Raw genomic sequence first — 23,048 nt, 5'->3', positions numbered from 1 at the left:
TTTTCTCATATTTAAAATCCAGTTATCCAACTAATAATCCTAATAGAATCCTCTCTGTTCTCCCCCCTACCAAGTAATTGAACTATTTGATGGATGTTAACTACTTGTATGACATGTGGTAGTAATTATCACTTTCCTTGTAGGAAATGATAGCTCATTATTGCCAATTAATTATGTTTAAAGAGGATAACATAGTGCCTAACCTTTGGGGGTTTTTCAACCTTTCATTGCACAGTGCCAAATGCATTTTGTTGAAAGATTTTTTTTAAAGTAGACCTTAATTATCCTGCAGCTGAATATACTTTAAATGCACTGCTTTTCTGCCTGCAGTTGCATTTTGATTTTGTACCTTTTCATTTTATCTGTCAGCTTCGTTCTAACATCTGAATTTCTTTTTTCACTCAGAATGTTGCATCCTCAGATGCAGTAGCAATGTATCAAAAGGAAATTTTATAGGTTCATTTTGGTAAATATGCCCTTAAGAAAACCATTCTCCTTTGAGCACTGTGTTGTGAAAATATTTAGTGCTCCTGTAGTCAATGGAAGGATTCTCTAAGAACCTTAAGATGCAGGGTGACAATACTTCTGTGTGTGAAATGCTCTGCATATGAGGGAAGCTGGGTTTACTGGGATCAGTTTGGGTGGAAAAGGTATGAAAGTTAATGGAAATGAAGCCCTATGAGAGACTTTAGATATGGAAGAGATTCTTTTAGTACCAGATGCACTTCTGAAGCAGCAGTGTATAGAGACATAGCAAGATAATTGGCACTTGTGTTTTGAGTCTGGGAAAGTGTCTTTAGGAGCTAAGTCTGTCTTCTTTGTTAATTTGTAACCAGCAGTGCTCTTCAGTGATACCTCAATGTTTTAAATGTAGGTCCCAAACAGTGTCAGTTTCTGAGGGGCGAAAATCAGGTTCCCATGTTTTGCCGAGGTCTTTATGTCCAGACAAATGCTAGAATCTCCTGGGAAAAAGAACTGCTGATGCTTCATATTATTTTTTGTCAAAGGGGCTTGAAACTTAAGAAGAACCTTTCTTTGTATCCAACAATAAAATTGGTGTAGTGCTGCATGTGTCACTTGATTGTCTGTTCCTTGTTGAACAACTTCACAGGATTGAGTTTTTCTTTGTTGATGGTTGGTGCAGGAGGAGCTCTGGGCCCAGGCTGAGCCGACCCAAGGCAGTTCCACCAGTGCCTTGCCTTGCTTTGTGTTACCCATCCCTTCCTTTGGCAGCACCTGGAGCTTTGTTGCCATGGGAGCTTTGAAGATGAGGAACATCACAGAGCTCCAAAAGTACAGCCAGGCTTGGGAGTTTGTTTTAATGTGAAATGGGTGAAACAAGCATCTTTCAGCAGAAACAGCCCAGGAGTTCAGCAGTGATTTTGTGTGGTGTGGGGGCAGTTCACATTGTATTTGCTGCAGTTTCTTTTCCCTGCTTGGATCACAGCTAGTGCTGGAATTGCCATTTGAGGCAGAAGGCTGCTCTGTTGGCTCTGCTGCAGCCTGGAAGTCTCACTGTGCAGTTTGCTGGCACGCTGTGTTTAAGTGCTTCTATGCAGTGGAGCTGTGAATATGCCTTCTTTGGAAGGACTTAAAATCAGAATTGATTTAGTGTGAAGAAGAGGGTTATGAGGCTTTCTTTAATGTCCACAGAACTTTGAATCATCTGTAAAAGCTCTTTGCATCTGTTTATTGAAGTTATGATTCACATTTGCTAAAGGCGGCTGACATTGATTGTTTTAATAATGTGTAATTATCTTAGTAATTTATTATAACTGCCTCTGTCATGACCATCTCACTGAACACCTAAAGGCACAGAGTGACAAAAGAATTCTAATGATTTAATTTAATTAATAATTTAATTCTAATTATTTGATTACTTGAGAAGATAAATTTAAGATAATCAGCTTTCAAACAAACCTTTATTTTATTTGAATATCAAGCTCAGTTGTACTTATTGTAGGCTTCTTGCCTGCCCCAGAAGGGTATTGCTGTAGTACAACCCTGACAGGGCTTTTTTCTTCTTTTTCCTCTTATTGTTCTTCAGAGCTGTAAATTGAAGACTCATGAGAGGATACTGAGAACTGAGCAAAGACAAGAGGGAGAGATGTATGAATGAGAACTTTGTGGTACATGAATGTTCTTGTTTTTATGTTCAGAATTATGAAAGCTGACTTTGTTGGCCAGTATAGTTAACATATTTCCATTTCACCAAATAGGGTTAGAAAGGACCTCTACAGATCATCAAGTCCAACCCCCAGCTTGCTAGAAAACTTCTTCTCTATTTAACAGAACTTTCAGAAGTTACAATGATCAGTCTATGATCTCAGAATAACCCCAAAAAGTTGATTCCATTTTTGTTTTTAAAGGAGCAGAAGATTACACTGCAGCAAAAGTACAGAGCATTTAAATTAAAAAGGTTTAGATCATACACCCACCAAAAGCTGTCTTGCTCTTCATAGCTACAACTTTATCTTGCAGTATTATGAAACAGTTTTGGAGTGAGTGATCACAGAACTTGCCATTGCCATCACAGAAATTGCCCAAGTGCTTTTCATAGCCCATGTTGGAAAGTACATTGCACAAGCATGAATCTAACAGTCCTTGAACCTGGTGTCACTTTGTGACACCTTTTCTATTTTTGTTAAGGAATTTGAACATTGAGGTTGAATTTCTTTTGCCTAGGTTTACACATGCTAAGGAAGTTACAAGTGTGTTTGTTTTATAAGCACCTCTGATAGCTCTGAGTTTGGGAAGAAGTTTCTTGTGTGGAGCTCCTTTGACCATTTGCTATTTGTGAATTCAGTTTAAAATGTGTTCTCAGACTGCAGTTCCTTGGTATTGCTTTTGGAGCATCTAACAATTCCAATAACATTATGTTGTGTTTAATCTGATTGACAAGACTTTTTCTGCTCACTCCCATTCAAATTTACTTTTAGAACAGATTGAAAATACTTGATCTGTGTGAACATTGACAATCAGTGTTAAAGCTCAGCAATGGCTCTCACACAGCCTGTCTGTGCAAGGTGTGCTCCCAGGACAGTGGTTTTGGGGTGCTGGGATGGGGCTGCCAGCCCTTGGCAAACATGGGCAAGTGTTGGAAAGAAGGTTCTTGTTAGAAATACAGCAAACAGGCAGTTGTAGGTAATGATTCTCACATGATTCCTAGATGGAATAAGACTTCTAATTTTATCTTTACATATTCAGACATAAGTGCTGTTTTGCAGGTGATGAGTACGTAGGACTGTTCTTTTTCTAGCCCTTTTCAAGCCTACAAGACTTGATCTTTATTAACCATGGGGTTATGCTGGATCACAGTCAAGCCAGAATTTGTGTAGAGAACTTGCTCATTAACAGTTGAGTTTTTGTTTCTTGCTCCAAGCTGAGTGCTACTAGCACAGGACATTTGGAGTCTGGAGTGTTGGGGCACACCTACTGCTGCAAATGATATTGAAATTGCAAATAAGATTTTCACCAGTTTGGAATGAGATTTCAGTTTTAAATGAAAGGGACAGAAAGACAGAGTGGTAGACCCCAGAACTCTGTGAAGATTACAGAGGGTCTCCATGACAGGTTTCCTAGGTAGACCTAGGCTGCAGGAGATTATTAAAGACATGTATTGCAAGGTATTTTTCATAAATACTTGAAACCAGCCTAGGTGTGATGGGATCATCCAGCTGCTGTCACCAATGCATGTTTTGTCACCTGTGCATACCTAATTGCACTGATCAGTTGTGCTAATGATACTCCTTTGAATTTGTGTCTTCCTTTGTGGAGAAATTTAACTTCAAGATCAGAATTAAAAACTGAAGGATGTTTATTTACATTGGGATTGAAACCAGGCATGAAGATAGGAAGTGTTTCTTCGATCCAAAGTGAATTTGTTGTTAGTTAAAACTCTTGAATTAGCTGCTGCTGGGGGTGTTTTTTCTGTGGTCTTCAAGGCCAGTAGTTTGCATTCCAGCAGGTGCTTCCAAGGTGGAATCATGTAAAGATGAAGAAGGAAATATTTTGGAAAAGCTGCTGTATCGATTTGTTGGTTTCACAGTGTCTTTGAAAAAGCTTCAGAAATGCAGGAAACATTTTATTTCTGGTTATAAAAGATGGATATGTACATCCTAAGATGTGCTTTAGAAATAAAAACTGTAAAGGAAATAAGATGAAATGTTATGATAGAAATGAAGAATGTCAGGCTTTTCTTCCTTTGATTGCATCTTTTCTGTAATACAGAATTTGACTAATTGTGGATTTTCTTAAACTATTTAGGTACAACTCAGAAGATATTCTTGTTTCATTGATGTCCTATTTCCATCTACATGTTCAATGCTGGAGCTTTACTTGAAACCTTTTAACATTTGTTCTGTCTGCTCTAAGTGCCGAATTAATGTTTTTATATCTCATCTTTGTGATCTTTAAATTCAGCTGAGCAGAGTGTAAACGAGGAAAATAAAGACCAAACAAACAAAATCCAAGCAATCTGATCCAGTCTCCATAGTATTTATCTGGGAAACTTCTGTGAGGTGGAAACAACAATAATTTGAGTTGTGTCAGCTTAAGAATGGCCTCTCATCTTGTTTTCAGGATGTTTTTTGACAAAAAAATTTTAAAATAAATATTTTTTTCAAAACTGTGCTGTAAATTTTCAACAGATTTTTCTCTTTATCTTGAATTTTTTTTTTGACTACTGGATTCTTAAATATCTGTTACACAGAACTGAAGAGAAATTGCAACTGAAAACATGATTCTGTAAGAGAAATTATGTAAATGGACGTTTATCTTCTGGTCAAAGGAATTGAGGAAACTCTGGCCTACCAATATGGAATATATATCCTAGTATTTTCAATTTGCAGGGACAAAGGCGTGGTGTTTGATGCATATTTGTATTTATTTATTCTTTGATCATACTGGATATTTTAATCAAATCTTTTAATCAAGTCTTGAGCTTGTAATTTATCTGCAGCACCTTCACGTGGAAGGTGATGGCTCTGTGTGTAATTGTGTGCCAGTTCTGTCCCTCCTGTCCTATGCATTGGTTATTCCTCAAAGCTCCAAGGGTGTTTTCATCAATGTCCTGCCCTACTCTGAGCATCTCCTACCCACACTATCAAACTGAGTTATTGGTATAACAAGATGAATGTTTGCAGTATAAGTAGAATCAAACATTTTATATTCTCCTCTGCTCCATAGCATAATTTAAAATGAGAACATCCTCATTCTTGTGCCTTTCTCAAACACAGGAAGGTGGCTCTTTGTCCTTGTGTGTTATTGAAAAACTTCTAAAATCACTTCAGACTGAAACTTTTGTGGAAATGTATTTAAAATGTTAGGGCTTAGTTTACATTTTATATTCAGAAAACACATATCTCTGCATCATTAATTAAATTTTAGCAAATCCTTCAATATTCCCATGGTTTATAATTTGCAAATTGAACACTTTCTTCCATTTAAGTTTAGAAAAAACTGTAGTCCAACAGCATTTTAATGTGTTCATGCAAGCAAAGATTGAAGATGACAACATGTTTTAATTGTTGTTCTTGAATGATGCAGAAGGAAAACCTGTGCTGATTTCAGACAGATTCAATAGTTGCTGTGTTGATTTCTCTGTTCAAGAGTGGGGATTCCCTTTCCCTTCTCTTTGGGTGTGAACTTCCTGGATTTCTATCACCTAGGCTACTTCACTTCCTAAATTCTCTATCCTGGAGCAGAGAGCTGCCACGAGGATTTGGGAGGGCTTTGGTGGTGAGGTAAAGTAATTCATGAGGCAGATGGGATGTAGGAAGCCACTAAAAGTTTGGCTTTATCACTTGGAGATATCTGGGGAAGTCTGATATTTTCATCACTCCTCCTCCCCTTATAACCCTCCTTTCCATCTCCCAGCTTGCTGATGGAATAGGGGAGGGACCCAGAGCTGCAGCTGCCCAGCCATGGATGTGCACACAGCCCCAGAGGGAGTGCAGCCTCACAGAGTCATGGGCTGGCAGCTGAGGGAGCTTTCCCATGGTGCTGGTGAAGTATGACAGGACCTCTGGGCTGGGGCCGGTTCTGGACTGGAAAATGAATAAGGGCTTCAGTGACAGGCAGCTCTGGGTTTTACATATTAGCTCAGGAGATTTCATCAAGGAATTTTACAAAATCCACTTCCCTAAATAAACTGGTTTGGATTTCTGCAAAGCCAAGCAGTAGATGTGCTTGAGGCCCCTTGGTGCTCTCAGCACCTTTGTGGTTCATACAGAAATCTGTTTTGTAGCATGTTCCTAAGCTGCATTTCTGAAACATCAGACCAGCACAAATTTCATTTATTGTGGGATAGCCAAGCAGCTGTCAGGGAGCCAGACTGAGAGGATGTTTGTGGCTGTAACCTGCAATATTTTATAGGTATAATATAAATCCAGTGTGGAAATGATTCAAGTAATTAACGTGCCAGCTGAGGACCTCTCTGTGTTTCAGTGCTCACAGTGAACACACCCAGCTCCTCAGAGCTGCACAGGCTAAGGGGCAGGGTGAAGAGGTGTTTTTGTTACACTGTGAGCTTTGGTTCCATGGGCTGCAGAGGTGGATTGCCTGCAGTGTGCCTGAGCTGGGGTGCCATGGCAGGCTGTGGTTCTGCTGGGGTCTGGCAGCCCAGGCTCTCAGTTCCTGCTGCTGCTGCCCCGGGCCCTCTGCTCCTCTCCCTCTGTGCCTCCCAGGGAGCTGCCACTGCTGGCCTGGCCCTGGAGGAAGGCAGGGCTGCAGGCTCACCATGGCAACACTGAGATTTCTCCCGCACTAGATAATGGACAGTAAATTATTACTTTTTCCCCACTCCATGCTCTGTGTGTCAGAACTCCAGATGCAAATAGTCATTGCTTGTTTAAATATTAAAAGGTCATTATTCTACTCAAGGTTTTGGAAATCCATGGATTAAAGGCTCTTAAAGAACATTTTTGAAAACCTGTAATTTACTCAAATTTACCTAATTCTGTAAGCCTGGGATTTATTAGCCATTGTGTTAATCAACTCCCCAGTGTTGTGTTTTGTGTTAAGTACAGATTAAGATATTACTTGTGAACTCATGACTCTTCCTGAAGTCTTGCTGACAGCACAAGAGTTTAAAACTAGTTCAGAAAATTAAATAAGTTTTTATGGTGGACTTGTAATGGTGGACTGGTATCAAAGGTAATTTTTTCCCCAACTGAACACAGGGATTAAATTACTAAGGACTTCCTCTTCTCAATATGTGAGGAAAATTTCAAATTCTCTCAATATTATGGGTCAAGATGAAAGTACATTAGCAAAGGCAATCTTCAAACAGAAAACATAAATTATTAAGGTTAAGGATTTGAACAGGTCTAGTTTATATAATGTAATTTTTTACATTTAAAAAAGGTGTAAATTATTCACAGCTGATTATTTCATATAAACAGGGTTTCTGATTTTGCAGATACAAAGCTGACAAGCTTTTTTTTTTTCTTTTTGACAGATGGGGATGGACAAAGTGAACATTTATTACCAGTCTGTGAAGATGAAGCATGTCAAAGAAGTGCCATCTACCTAACCAAGCTGGGACTGGACCAGGTAATGAGAATTTGGAATAGCAAACACAAAGCAAAGTACTGTGTTTATATAATTATATAAAAGAGAAATTTTTCAGGAAAGGAGTAAAATCTCCTCACCTTTAATTACAGAATACAAGAGACTTGTATTTATGTACTTGTGTGTTCCATATCTGAAAAAAACATGGGTTTGGTGAAAGAGGTTCCTAGAATTTTTTATAATGGAAAATTCTACTCAAAGAAATGATGGAGGCTCCTGAAGAGTGACTTTCTTGTAAAACACTGCATTCTAAGCACCATAACTGTTCCAGCATGAGATGAAAAACAAGGTTTGTGCTAAGAGCTGGAAACAAATCTAATTCAAATGAGCTTGTTTAATTTAACTTGGGGAGTTATTTTAGAGTAAAAATAGATATGCACACACATATATCATTGAATCAGCCCTCACTTCTTACCCCTAATTTCTACTTTGTCTTTGTTTCTTACTAAAGAAGTAAATTTCCAGGTGGTATAGAACACTTTTTAGGCTGTGTGTGTTCAGGGCTGGGATCTGTTAAATTATTGGAGGGTTGTTTGTTTGTGACACTACTGGCTTTCACAGACTTGGTTATAATTCATGGAATAGATTATTATATGTTCATTTATTTAAGGATGTGATCATCTGGTTTAAGAATATACAGGCTCTAATAAAGTTGCAGCACACAATAAATTAGCCAGATGTCTGTTGGATGGCTTAATAAATGTTTTACTAAATTAATACTTTGCAATGTGAACCTAAAGGCCAAGATGACATGTAAAGTGCTTGTACCTGACAGCAAAACCCACTGTAGGGTACTCAGAGAAATCTAAAATGTGTGCCATACATGTTGCTAACCATGTTATGAATTACTGATTATACCCTCACTGAAAAATTTTAAGTTGAATTTTGTGCTAAAAGTAGTACCCTCTCTGACCTAAAATTCAGAATTTATAGCTGAACTTGTTACAATCTGCAGCCTAAGTTTAGAGTGTAGATTTTGTCATGTAAAGAATCAAAATTTATAGAATACAGGCTGTAGCCTGCTAGTGAGGAAAGTCACTCTGTGTAGGAAAGGAAAGCACAGAGCTCCCAGTGAGTGCAGGGGGGATGACTGGGATGGAACATGACATCAGAACATGAAAGAATAACTCTAAATTTGGTCATTTATATCTTTCAGCCTTCTGAGCTCAGCAGCTCTGTTCTCCAAACCCCCTTTTGCTGTGCACACTGGTTGGTTGGTTCTGGGTTCTTGGGTTCTTGTTTGGGTTTGGATTTATTTTTTTTACATTCATTCATCCCCTCTACACACAGAGCACAGCCAGTGGAATGGAGCATTGCTGGGTGCTGGGGTACAGCAGGGTTTGAGTCAAGGGTCAGAGCCTTTGCAAAAGCAAGGGGATGCTCAGTTTGTGATCCTTGCAGTGCTCCAGGAGAACCAGGCTGTGTGGAACAGGGGTGCCTGGGCTGCTCCTTGCAAAGGACAGCTGCACTGGAGCCCTCAGCTTACTTCCTTACTCGGGATAATACAAGAATTAAAAGGAGTTTGAATTTTGCTCCTCAAGTAAATTTGAGACAAACACTGTAAATTAAAGTAATTTCTCTGTAGAAAGTGAACCCCTCACAAACAGCTGGAACCACTGGGAGCAGTGAGGTCTGAGGGTCCTGTTGGTCAGGTTATGTTCCCAAAAGGAAGTGGTGCAGTAGTGCCAGAGGAAGGTGTGGGTCAGTTTGCATAATTTCAGAAAGTTTCAGGATAGAATCTGTGATTGTAGCCTGCTCTGATCTAACATTGCATACAGCCAGTTTTTATAGTGCTTCATAAGTTCATTTTTTGACAATAAAAACTACTAGTTTGAATAAACTACTTAGTCACAGATAAATCAGATATTTAACCTATATTTAATTTGTTTACTCAATTTAGCAATTTCACTGTGTTGTTTAAATTTGAAAAAAAAATCCAAGTATAATGACTTCTGACATAAAAATTAGCAGTTAAATATTGCCCCTTTATTTTAAACAGCAAAGAACCCAAAAGATTCTCACCCTGCTAGGAAAAAAGTGTTAACAAGTATTTGGACTTACCTAGAAACGTTAAAGCAATTTTCCCTCCCTATTTTTAGAATTACTTTAATTAAAAATGACAGTATCAAATGGCATGCAATAATGACTTATTCTGGTCTAACCTTTTAAAGAATTCTATCTGGAATACTCTTTTCTTGCACTCATCTGGAGGTGATGCAGCTTTTTGCTTTTGAAACTTTTTCTCTTTTCTGTTCTGAAACAGTGAAAATATCATGTCTTCATTCTGCAGCTTTTCCCTTGTGCTGCATGCTTCCTTCAGGTAGAAATCTATTCAAATATGCCAATTCTTATGTTTATTTGGAAATAAATGTTTCATTTCACTGAATTTGGTCATTGTGAGGTCAGATGATTTTACTAAATCAGTTACTCTTCATGAGAAATGATAAACTTTATGGCAACAGACTGGAATAGATTCTGTTCACCAATCCCTTCACAGTTTGATGGAAATAATAAGGAGCCCTTGTAGTGGGCAGAATGTGTTTCAGCAAGGCAATGGTACTGGAGGGGAATCTGTGGGAAACTGAGAAATTGCAGGACTATCATTGAAAAAATAGAAGGCTTTGTATCTCCATTGTCTTTTTTCCATTTTTGCTGTGGGGTTTTGTGCCTTTTTTTTTTTATTTTTTTATAAGAAACTGATCTCAAATCTGAAAGACCTCAAATGAGATTACAGTCTTATAAAAAAATACTTTGCCTATTGGGCCTGGTTCTGTCTTTCTTGCTTGTTTGCTGTAGCATTTGATAAAACCAAACCGAAACAGTTACTGCAGTTCCATGATGGTGTGTGATGCTTTGGGATGAAATGCATAAAAGTCAGAAACACACATCTGTACAATTAGTGGCTCTAGAACTTACACTGAGGAGAGGCAGGCAATAGCTTGTCAGGCTTTGGAGTTGTTCCAGGAAGATCCTGTCTGTCAGGATATTTCTCCTGATGTCTTTGGCACAACTGGATGGCTCCTGGAAAGCCAGGCCAAGCTAGGAGAATTATGTCAAGGATAACCTTTCATCATAGGTTTTAATTTATGTGGTGCTTTTTGGGGGGGTTAAGTGTTAGGAATATCTCAGATTTTTTCTTTCAGATGATGGAGCAGAAGTAAAGGCCAACAAAATACACATGAGTGGCTTAAGGAGATACAGACCTCCTAAGGTTTTAAAGGAATGTGAGTGTTTCCATAGCAACAGCAGAATTGCTGTCAGATCCAAGTGGAATCCTATATGCTGCTTCAGATTGTGGCAGGTGTTAGGACACCTCAGACTTCTTTAAATTCACCTGCAATAACTACAGTCTAATCTGGGAAATGTTTTGAAGTCCTTGGTACTGTTTAATGTAGGAACTCTAGATGCTGTGATATTCTTAGAGATGACTAATTCTTCTTTAATTTTGCCAAGTATTCTGTATGATTTTTCATTTGTTTCCTGAGGCAAACACTATTATTTCAGTCCCTTCATCTGAGAGTTTCTTTGTGGGCTTGATAGTTCTCATAACCTTTTTCTGTACAATAGGAAGGTTATAGCTTTATTCCTCTAGGAAATGGAGCAGGTCTGAAGTAGAGCACAGCAGTACATGCTGCAGCAAACCCCAGGTCTTCATGGTGTCATTCTCTGGGCTAGGGAGGGAGGTGGCAGCATTGATTATCAGCTGCACTCAGTCAATGTCAGAAGTTTTTCCTCATTCCTGTGTAGCAGTTTAAAGGGGGAAATGGATTCATGCTGTAGTTTTTATAAATGTCATTTTCTGCAAGATCCTCTCATCATTTCTAAGTTGTTTCTCTTTCTGAAAGCAGCTGGGGGCTGTGAGCATTGAAAACATGACTTCTACTGCTTTGGTTACTTTTTTCTGTGATTCTGAACCAATGCTGGGGATTGTCACCTTCTGGGCTTTGAACACCATAAGTTAATGGTGCAAAGCACAGTAATTTCCTCAGCTGTTGAGGGATTCAGGTGCCCCTTGGATGCACTGAGAGCCTAATGCATGCTGAAATCCTGAGTTATTTGCTGTGTGCAGTGCACTGAGAGAGGGAGCCCCAGGGAAAGGACCTGGGGCACTGCTGGTGCTGGGGCAGCTCTTTCAGGCCACTCCTGATGCTCATCTTTGGCATTCCCAGGAAATGCATTGGCCAGGAAGGGGCTACTCATTTCCCAGCTTTGTGACTCTCAGCTGGCTCCCTGCCTGTGTTCTGTGGCCTGGAGGCAGCAGCTGGCTGGGGGTGGGTTTTGTGCTGCTGGGTTTCTGGCCATAATTTAAAAATGGAGACATGTTAATCCCACAGGTTGGGCTCAAAGACCAGCTCACAGGCTTTTGAGCAAGAGAAGTGCCTTCCCCAATGTATAGCAGAGTGTGAACTTTGTAAGAAATGAGCCCTTGACAGTGACTGCAAGGAGCTTTACATTTTTCTCAAATCCCTACATCTTTTTCAAAATGAGAATGATGCTGTTTTCACATTTCCCAGCAGGAAAGCATTCTCCATTCTGCTTCTTGAAAAACAAATATTTGAGGAGTTTAAAATTTTCAAACACATAAATATTTTTCCTGTATTAGCCTACAAATCATTATTTGAAGGATCCAAAATATCTATATAAATGTTTTAAGTGATGTTAGCAGTGATGCTATGCAGAAGAATTTAACAGAAAAGGAAGAAGTGAATCTGGTGAATCTGATTTCTCTGACTGAATTTTATGTGTTCATTTAAAATTTCTTTTAAAAATACACTTACTCAATTTTTTTGTCTTTCTCATTTGAGCTGTGTAGGAGAAATCATATGATCAGAAAACTGGAAAAAAATAGCTTCATGTGTCCTCATTATACCCTCCAATTTCTATCTTAGAAATTAAAAAATTAGTTTTAGTCTTTTCCTATTAACAGCAAATATGAAGCTTAAAGTAATTATCTGGATTATCAAATACAAAATAAGCAGGAGATTTATATTGTTGACAAACACATTTTCATTTTTCTGCCTTTTGTACTTAACTATATGTCCCGAGGCACAGGAACAATTAATTTTGCATTACATTACACAAAGTGGAGTTTGTAGTAGAAATCTACAGAAGGAGTTTCACCAAAAGCATGGATTACTCTAAATTTAAACTGTCAGTAAGGCACAGCTGGTGCTGGGATGTGATCTGGTTATGCATCTACCAAGGCTGATGTTCTGGGATGTTACAGAGCTGCTTTAGGGACAAGTCCCACAGCTGCTGCAGTGGCAGGGATGGATTTGCTCTGTGGTGTCAGGGGTGCTGGTGCTTGGTAGCAATAGATGCTGGTGTGCTCACCTGTTGTTTTGTATCTCATTGTAGACCTTAGGAATGTGAAATTGCATTCTATTAATCACTCTGAATAGAGGGAAAAGAGAAACAAATATGTATTTCTACCTAAAAATTCATTTTTAATTTTGTCTCTTTAAGATAGTATTACCATACCTGGGAACATTTAGAAAGTATATGATAGATATAATTGGATTTTACTGCAATGACTGTGTGAATGGTACCATGTAAAGGAAAAGCTATATTATATTTCATGGTTCTGATTTCAATCACTGTTTTTCAAAATTAGACTATTTTGCAGTAATATTGTTTCATCTGTCTTCTGCATGACAAATAAGTGCTAAGAAATCCAACCCTCTGAAAAATTTCCCTCACGATGAGAGTATTGTCGTTATTTTCTGTTTCTTAGATTTTTCCAAGCCTTCAGCACCTCCAGGTAACTAATGAGACACGTGCACGTTGTGGGTGTGAGGGTCCAAGTGTGTTTGCTGTCAGTGGAGTTTGCAGCAGGTGCTGCAGGTCAGATCCAGCTCGGGGCCGTGGCACACGCTGGGTGTGCCAGTGACAGGCAGGACTGGCCCAGGCTCCTCAGCCATGGCTGCACCCAGCTCCCCTCAGTGCACTGCTGCAGGCATCTGGGGCTTCTCCCGTCTGCCTGGGGTGGTTTGTAATCCCAGGGGAGCAGTCCAGTGTCACACACAGCTACCATGTGGCAGGAGTCTTGCTGACCACTGGACTGTGCAGCAAGGGGGTCTTTCCATGGCAGGATATGATACTGCCATGATCTCATTCTGGTTCCTGAAACAGTTGAATTGAGGCTTGGCTGAGAGAGAGATGCAAGATCTGTTAAGTGCTTTTGATGTTGGTGATAGTGATCCTTTAAGATGGCACCCCTCTGTCCTTTTGAAGGCATTGTCAGTTAGTTGACATATGAAATTACTCCTGACTTTTAAAATGACACTGATGGTTTTTTCTGTAGCATTGAAATGTTAACCCTGCCACTTCAGCTTCATACTAACTTGCAAAATTACCTTGATTTTAATTAAGATAAATTTTTATTTAGCACCTCGGCAGTACTTTGGAAAGTAAGTGCAGATGCATTCTATTTCCTGTCCTGGAGAAATTATACTTTGCATTTCTTTTGTAGTCTCAGTTTGATACTTTAATCTTAATTTCTTATCAAACAGTTCAGTATCTGATGCTTCTGGGGATATAAGAGGGGAATTGAAGCTCTTGAACTTCTAAATATCCATGAATAATAAAATTGTTCAAGCTGAATTGAACCTTAGGAGATCCAGCCTTCTGCTTTAAGCAGGAGCAAACTGAATTCAGACCATGTTGTTTAAAGCTTTGCCCAGGCAGATTTTGAAAACCCCCCAAGGACAAAGATCCTGCAACTTCTCAGGGCCTCGTTTGCTGTTTAATTAGGTTGTTTATCCCTAGTCAGAACCTCCCTGGTGTCAGTCTGACCATTTTCTCTGGCTCTTCTGCCATGTATCACAGCAGAGAGCCTGGCTCCATCTCCTCAGCTTTAGTGGTGCCTATTGCATTGCCTTGCAATTCCAGAGGAAAAAAGAGACTCAAGATCTCATGGCCCTGATGGTTTGGTCTTACCTACATTTAAAGATTAGTAGAAATTCCAGGCAAGCCTGAATTTCAGTTAAGGTGTTCCTGAATGTTTCCATATTCTGGTTGTATTCTTACAACCTTAACTATATTTCCCTGTTCCGGAATAACTGACTGCATAAAAAATACTTCAAATTATTTTTTTCTTTTGGTGACAGAGTTAGGAAATAATCCTTACTTGTACATGGTTAAGAATCCTGATGATGTGGTGTCAGCTGTTTTAAATAGAACTACATTGTTTAAATAAATAAAATTAATTTCTTTACGTTGTTGTTCTTTTTTGTTTTTGTTGTTTCACGTTACAGTGGATTCCAGTTTTGCAAGACTTCAGAAATAAAGACACAGTCTGGGGCTTTGTACCATATCAAAATGACAAATCTTCAGCAGAAATTTCATTTCCAATTACACTTCACATTGGAGATTACAATATGGATGGCTACCCTGATGCACTTGCTATATTGAAGAACACTTCTGGAAGGTAATGCAAACCTAGAAATAAAGCTATCAGATTCATGTTCAATCATCAGTCATGGAAATTACTAACTTTAGTGCATCTCATTCATTTTATCAAGTGAACAAGACTTTTGATCTCTGCTAAGTGTTTTCTGTTGAACCCAAGAGTGCATTTACATGCTGTATTCAGAATACATCCTGGGACTCTGGCTGGGGAATTCCATCAGGGACTGGAGTATGAGGCAGCATCTTAGGCACTCCTCCCAGAGCTCAGGGGCTGATTCTCTGCCTTTCTTTTCCCACATCATCTTCTGTAAATTCCTGACTTCAGCTGTCAGTGCTGACTAGTAACACCAGGCTGTGTGAGCTGGGGAACCTATTCTGTGCTCTCATGGAGTGAGCACTGACTGGTGACTGCTGGAAAATGCAGCCAGTAGTGCTTTGCCCTTTTTGAGAACCAGGAATTTACCAGTGATTTTTACATTGTCCAAGAGAACTGAAAATAGCACACACATCCAAGCCCGTCCAAAAAGAAACTTCTAACCCTTCTTATTAAATTTTTCTGTGTAATTTTCTCATCCTCCTTTTTTGCTTGCTTTCCCACTACTTTCTACTGCTACCATCTGGTGCTAGGTGGAAGAGGGCATGTGGGGATGCTCTCAGGGAGCCTGTTGTACACAGAGGAGTCAGTGATCCATGTAAGAGCTGACCTGGGTAGGTGAGCTCGTGCCGCCAGTGATGGGAACAGATCAGCCTGTGGGCAGCTCCCACCTGGCACCTGGGGATGCTGCTGCTGCCATGTCCTTATCTTTACCTTCAAGTGCAGCAGCATGTTTGCATGTGAACGTGCTTCTGCTTGACAGTAGGGATGATGAATAGACTTGTTTACTTGGGAGAAAAGCTGAGAGCCCCAGAGACCAGGATGCCAGGGAAGCTCAGCAGAGGCAGGATATGTGCACGTGAGGGCAGTCTGTCTGTGCTGCACAGCTGACTGCCAGCCTCTGCAGGGATGGAACCTTATCTGTGCTGTTCCCTTTTGCTTCATGTTACCACTTCTAAAATGTTTTTTAACCCTTGCTTTGTGGAGTCTTAATGTCTTCCTTACTTGACAAATACTTGCACTAATGCATTACAAAGCAGAATAAGTCTCATAGGTGTATTTGATATCTTCCTCTTGGTATTTGGAATGATCTTGGGTGCATAGTTTGAAAGTATACTCAATATGGAAAACAAGTGAGGACCTCACTTTGATGCATCTGATAGTAAGAGAATTTGGTGCTGAAGTCCAAGAAGTCAATTCAGGTCTTCTAGTGGTTGCCTAAACATGAGTCAACCCACTGACATTTTTGTGTTAGAACTCTTTAGATAGTGACACACCTAAAAATGACCCAGTTTGAAGAGTAGCGTGCCTGTGTTCAGCCTACATGATGTGATTCATGACAAGGCTGTGAGCAGCTGAGCTCTGTCTGTACCTCTGAGCCTTAAAATAACAGCAGAGCAGCTGTTTCTATTCAGACACGGCAGACGAGAGGGAGGTGATGCTGGTAGGGCCCAGACCTTGCCAGGCAAAGTTAAAGCACTCAGGCCCTGAATGTCAGGTGTTGCACTGCTTTCCTCAGCTGGGACTTTGCATTTTCTATTCAGCAGTCACTGAGCAGAGGCTGCACAGAGTCCAGAGAGTGAGCTGGAACCTGCCTTCCCTTTGCCAAAGTAACACAGTGATGTGGGAGCTGTAAAGTTGCTGTCTTTGCTTTTGCCTAAGCCTCAGAAATTTTGTGTTTTGATATACAGCATGTGTATCCTCATAGATGGATAGCCTGCATGAAGGTGTATGGAGTTCAAAAATGTACTTGAAGCTGTTTTAAGTCTTAAGAGCCTCTGTCCTCTGGCTGGAGTATAATTACACCAATGTAATGTCATGTAAAATCATTAAACAGTTTGTAAATAGTTACTCCTGTAGAAGCCCAGAAGTCACCTATGTCTTGTTGCAATGAACTACTTGATACACTTTTATTCTCCTTGCTTCTGAATTGTTTGCTTATTCAATTGAGTGCATTCAAAATTATTTTTAAACTTGACATCAAAGTTGAGTGACACAATAAGGCATAAGGACTGAAAGCACTGGCAGATGATGTGACAAGCTATTAAAAAGGAGATTCAGAAAACTGAGGAATTCTGGCAAAAACAGAGTAAAGTAACCTAAAAATCAAGAAATAAATTGCATATTACCATTGTATCTATCCAGTATTTCTAGAGAAGGAATGGAAGCATGCTTTGTAGTTCGAGATGGGAGCAAAAGTCACTTTTTTTTTACTCTCACTATGAAATGACACATTCAATAATAATTCATTGGTTCTGAGAGACTTAGGCAAATACTTTCTTTTAAAATGTATAACTGGGTCACTGATTGGAGAGTATTAAAACAGTGTGGGAATTAAATTAAAAGCTGTCCTTAAATTAGAGCAAATTAAAATGAAAACCTTATTTAATCGATTTTAAACACTTCTGGATCAAGCTGTTTATTTCTTTCTCTGAAGTCTTTCATGCTACATCTACAGATCTAATTTCAGTGATTGATTACTGTGATTAAATGATAAAAGCATTTTTGTAAACTCTTGACCTCAATCTGTGCTATCGTTTAGGAAGCCTGGTTTCTACTTGCTGTCTGTAATGTAAAGAAATTAAAGCAGGCAGAAACAATTTTGTTCATCTGAAGGTATACCAATACATGACGATGGAAGAAAAGGATTAAAATCAATTATAAGCCTCCATCACAATTCAAGAAAGCACTTTCAGATCAAATCCTTACAAATCCCTACAAAAGACTGAAATGAAGATACCACAGTTGGGCATTATGTTGGTTTAGTGTCCTGCCCAGTGAACAAGTCAAGAAAATTATCAATAGCTTCAATTACTGCCACAGCTGTTTTAACACTCTGCTGTTTCATCTCCTGCCATAATCCTTTGATTTGGAATTACACTGTGTAATATTCTGACAGTGTAGGGACATTTCTTTACCAGAAACAGCAAAAAGGAGTCTCACTTGTGGTTGCAGGTATTGTGGGGAGTTGAACCTTTATTAAGACTCAATGAATTCCATCAGGTACTCAATAAATTCCAACAGGTGAAGGTGCTAAATGCACTGTAGATCTTTACATAGTTATCTGTTCAGTCTGAATTCTTGTAACTTCTGACTTGAGTCAAAACCTGCACATTAGAATTCAAGTCCATGGGTTTTTCTTCAGGCTAGATATATACATGAATTCTGTATTAGAAATTGTGTGTGTATATAGAATAATAATAGGTGAAGGGATTTTATCAGTAGTTAGTAATTGGTTCACCTATACCTCCTGTCTTACCTAAATGAATTCATTTTTTCACATGCTGATTTTAAATTGACTCTGGTAACATTGGAATTGTAAGTACTGCATGTGAGTTTATAAGCATCTATCTCCCATCTAATTAGATGAAAGGAATTTTGTTTAACAATTGTTTCCAATTAGACACTAGTAATTGGCATCTGGCATTGTAAATATGTAATCTAAGTCTTTCAAATCCATTTTTATTCAAAGGGAATGTTTTCCACTGGTCAAATTGACAATACTTTATCTCCGATACATTGATAACAGTAAAGACTGAAACTTGGAGACAAAAGCAGCTGGATATGGAAAGCTAAATAAAAAACTTATAAGTATGAGAGACTTCTAGAAAGTTTTCTAGGTGTTCATGCTCAGTTTTAAATTAATGTATATATATTAATCCTTTATATGGAAGGACTCTTATTTGACCAAATTATCTCTTCCTATATCATTATTAGCTGTCACTTGTCAGAAGGAAGGTTGGATAGAGGACTTCTTTTAAATGAAGGATTGATGAGCACCTTGTAATTGAGCAAATCTAAAAAACCAGAGGCAAATTCAATTATTCTGAACGTCTGGAGTAAGATAGTGGTGATTTAGATGTCCCTGGTATTACTTTAAATGAACTACCCTAAAACTGACAGCATGAGAGATGTATGAAATTAGCAGTAAATATTTAATTCTAATTGCAAAGGAATATGTTAAAATAAAACTAAAATAAGTCTTCAGTCTGTCTTTGGTGTTAAGCCTTATTAAATCTCCTTTTCCTGCACAGATGCCTTTGGTCAGAAGGTACCAAATTGGGATATAATGTCCTTTGGAATAAAGCTGTGGGTAGTGCACCATTTATCTGCAGCTGTGGATTGGTGTGTATAGCTCAGTATCTGAAGTGCTGCAAATGGCATGTTAAGGGCAATGAGCTGGTCTTAGTTCAGAGTTCTTGTGCTCTCTCTTGTAGCATTGAAGCTGAGTTGTTTGGTATTGACTGTTACACTTTGTAGAGCACTTTAGCATTGATTTTTTAGGTTTTACCATTACAGTAGTGTCTGTCTTTATAGGCTTTCAAGGACATTGTTTTATCATTTTAAGGATGCAGATGATTATCTTTGTTACATGGAGATTTTTTCTGATGGGAACTCTTCAAAATTTTGTTCAAAATAATAGGAAGGTCATAAGCTTGCACTTATTTATTACAGTATGTATCAGAATGAAACATTGCAATAGATACTTCAATTCTAGGGATCCTTGTGTATCACAGGCCTAAATCATAGAAGAATTCAACTGGCAGCTCACAGGCCAAATCCTAGGAACAACCCGAGCAGCTGAGGAGGCAGAGAACAGCAGGTTCTCTCCCCCCTGCAGAAAATCAGGGCCTGCAACTCCTGTGGCTGCAGCATGGCCTGCACAGCAACATTTCCTCCTCCCAGGCACATGGGACAGGGGATGCTACATCTATGAATTAATTCATTTCCTCTACAAGAGAGCTCTCCCACAGTGCATTTCTTGGGTCTTCAGCATCTGTTTAAGGTTTCAGATTGCTTTTTTCTTCCTGCTGTTTGTCTTCTGTTTCTCTTGTAGATACAGAAGGGTGAAGGAAAGTGGCATTTCCATACTCAGTGCCACTTTGATTAATGTTTTCCTTTTTTCTCAGTTGTAAGGAAAAAAAATAAGAAAGTTTCCTGTAGTGAATAAACTACGTGTGTCTATCCATTCACAAGGCTTCTAGCTTAGACTTGAGTAGTGTGCAGAGTATAATGCAAACGTCTTTCATTATTAATTATTATCTAAGTAATTTCTGACAATTTAAAAAAATCTGAATGAGTCTTTGAGTCTTAAAATGAAAGAGTGTTTGTAAAAGTTTGTCCAAATTTTAAAAAGCTCTGTTGAGATAATGAAAAAGAGAAATTGAAAAAAACTGCGTAGCTCAGCTTGTCACCTTACCTTGGAGTTGGCTATTCTGATGTGGTCCTTAGGTAATACATTAAATGAATGTGAGCACTTAAGAATTTCAAGTTGTGATTATGAGCTCTCAGAGACAGATAATGCAGCACCTGGAATATTGCAGATGACCTCGTTTCCCTTTGGCCATAGTTAATTCAGTGATTTGCCTGAGGAGAAGTGCCTGTGTGTGCCTGTGCATGCTGGCTGCTGCTGAGGCACAGGAGCCACCTCGCTGTCCCCTCAGAGCCAGCAGCGTGTGCAGGCTCACACTGAGGACGTGGCTCTGGTGTTGCCCTGGGCTCTGACAGCTGAGCTGCCTTTACACAACACTGCTCTGGCTCCTGGCTCTGCCCCCACAAGGAGAGGAGGAAACTTCATCTGTTTCCATTGCTGAGGCAATGAAGGATTTTAGCAGGCTCCCAGGATGCAAACCTGCCTGAGGAGTTGGAGGCTGGTAAAGTGTGAGGTTTTCCCAGTTCCAGAAGCACTGATACATTCTCAGGGAGAGTGGGAACCTTGTGTCTCCCACTGACCCATAGGCACCTGTTGGATAGTCTTAAGAGGGGAGATTTTCCTACACTAGCCCAGGCACTCTGCTTGGTTTCTACATTTCTTGTTTAGTTTTGCACCTGTCTTTGTGTTACGTGTCAGCAAGTGCCTAACTTGGTTTGTATTGCCCTATTTTTACTGCACTTTAGCAGGTTGGGGTTTGTGTTTTGTATTTTGCTTGAAACAGTGGAAAATGTACAAATAGAGGTTTGGTTTAATCTCAGATTTGCTTAAAACATGCACTGTGTAAGAAAAAGTATTAATGGAGCTGGGATAGGAAGAAGCTGTCATGCAATAATGAAAAAGCATGGACATGTTTTAAATAATGTTTAAGCTGACAGACTGTGGCAGGGATTAAGAAAAATGGCAGATAAGTTCATTTGTAGTTTTTTCAGAATAAAGTAAGGATATGTTCAGTCCTTTGACTGAATGGTTAAGTTACTCCTGTTGGTTTGGATCCATTTATTTCTTGTTTTCATTGTTCTAAGTCAGGCATGACAATGATTGTAGTTCTGTCTGTAAAGTTCACATAAGTACTCATGGATTTTTCAAGTACCCAGCAGCTGCTAGCTGAGCTTTTATTACATCTAACTCCAGAGCACTTAAACTATTTAATGACAATATTTTTAAATTTCTGTAATTTAGACTTGTCTCAAGTTGGTCTATGTATTATATATGTATGTTTTACAGCAATCAACAAGCATTTTTGCTAGAAAATGTCCCATGCAACAACGTGAGCTGCAAGAGCGTGCGGCGCATGTTCAGGGTGTTCTGGGAGCTCTCAGATCTCAATCAGATCAAGGATGCTGTGGTTGCCACCTTCTTTGACATCTATGAGGATGTAAGTGCAGCTCCTTACCCAGCAAACAGGCTCTGGGTGTGGCTGTGCCCATCCCTGGGCCCTGCACAGACCTTACTGAGCTGTGGATGGCCCTCTCCATCCCAACTTGGTTTGCATGATATTCATAATGTTTGCAAGGTATTAAAATAAATAGCAAAGGTGTAAACTTTGCTGCACAGCTTTTTTTCCCAAGAGTAAATAAGCATTCTAATGTAAACTTGGGATTTTTTTCCTCCAGGGAATCTTGGATATCATTGTGCTAAGCAAAGGCTACTCCAACAAGGACTTTGCTATCCATACATTGAAAAATAACTTCGAAGCAGATGCCTATTTTGTTAAAGTTATTGGTAAGTTATCAATGCACAATAAAGTCAAAATGGGATATTGTGAATATTTGAGCCTTTGCCTATGAAAACCTTATGGTAATGTTCTGTATCTGTGCCATAGCAAGCCTGCTTTGCTGGAGTTCATGTGTGTGTGTCATGTGGGAGTGATGCAGAATCACCTTCCAAAGGGGCTGCTTTCATTTCAGGGACTCCTGCATGGTGTAGGACCCTCTGTTCTGAGGGTCACTTTGCATCCCTGTGGGAGTGACTTCTGTGTTCCAGCCCAAATCCATGTGGCACAAACCACACCCTGAGAGCAGAGTGGCCGTGAACATGGCCAGGGTGTGTGAATTAATGAGAGCTGGTTTAAAAGGCTTCAGTTAAATTACAATATTCATAATTAGGATTTTTAACTGCATGCCCTTCTGTGTTCTTCAACTGCAAAGGCATTGAGCTTTGAGCTCATTTCTCATCTGTCTTGCTTGATTTTTTGAGATTGAGTGAAAAATGAGGCTGTATGGGAGCCTATGAAGACAGAGCTCAGTAGCAACAACTGGAGGTTCACCTTCAAAAATTGTATTTGCCTTCATGTTATTTAAATGCACCCAATCCTCTAAAGCACACATTCTGCACACCAGAAGAGAACAGAACTGCAGCTACTGCTGGGGGCTGATGCTATTATTACTTTGTCCACAGCCTGAGCTCTGTTCTCATCGTGATAGTGTTTAATCATTTATCATGTTGGTGGAAGCCTTCTTTGAAATAATACCATGTATCTGTAGTGTAATTCACAAAAGCATGCAGAAAATCCTCTGGGAAAATCTTGCACTTCACAAAGCCCTACCAGAACTACAATTGTGTGATATTTTAATGGGGAAGGGAGTAATTTGCAACATGCTTTTTTGATTCACTCTGTGTAAATCTGTCTTAAAAACTGGGGCAAGCCTTTTTTTAGCACCCTTTTAGGGTGTGAGTATTTTTGCATAGAAACTCCAGGAAATGGGAATTAATGAGAGTCTAAAAATATTTTTGCTGTGATATTAGGGAAAGTATTTC

At 39.3% G+C, this 23,048-nt stretch overlaps 1 protein-coding gene across 1 annotated transcript in view; it reads left to right on the top strand.

Annotated features, from left to right (window-relative positions):
• ITFG1 (integrin alpha FG-GAP repeat containing 1) overlaps positions 1 to 23,048 on the top strand; it is a 70,778-nt gene that overhangs the window by 29,017 nt on the left and 18,713 nt on the right. The window contains exons 9-12 of the mRNA XM_063167731.1: positions 7,460 to 7,554; positions 14,829 to 15,001; positions 21,516 to 21,666; positions 21,905 to 22,013. Coding sequence (XP_063023801.1) covers positions 7,460 to 7,554; positions 14,829 to 15,001; positions 21,516 to 21,666; positions 21,905 to 22,013 — 528 coding nt within the window. The remainder of the gene's footprint in view (positions 1 to 7,459; positions 7,555 to 14,828; positions 15,002 to 21,515; positions 21,667 to 21,904; positions 22,014 to 23,048) is intronic.

The sequence above is a fragment of the Melospiza melodia genome, chromosome 13, assembly GCF_035770615.1.
Source record: "Melospiza melodia melodia isolate bMelMel2 chromosome 13, bMelMel2.pri, whole genome shotgun sequence".
Classification (NCBI taxonomy): Eukaryota; Metazoa; Chordata; class Aves; order Passeriformes; family Passerellidae; genus Melospiza; species Melospiza melodia.
This window is presented reverse-complemented; position numbering and strand designations above follow the sequence as displayed.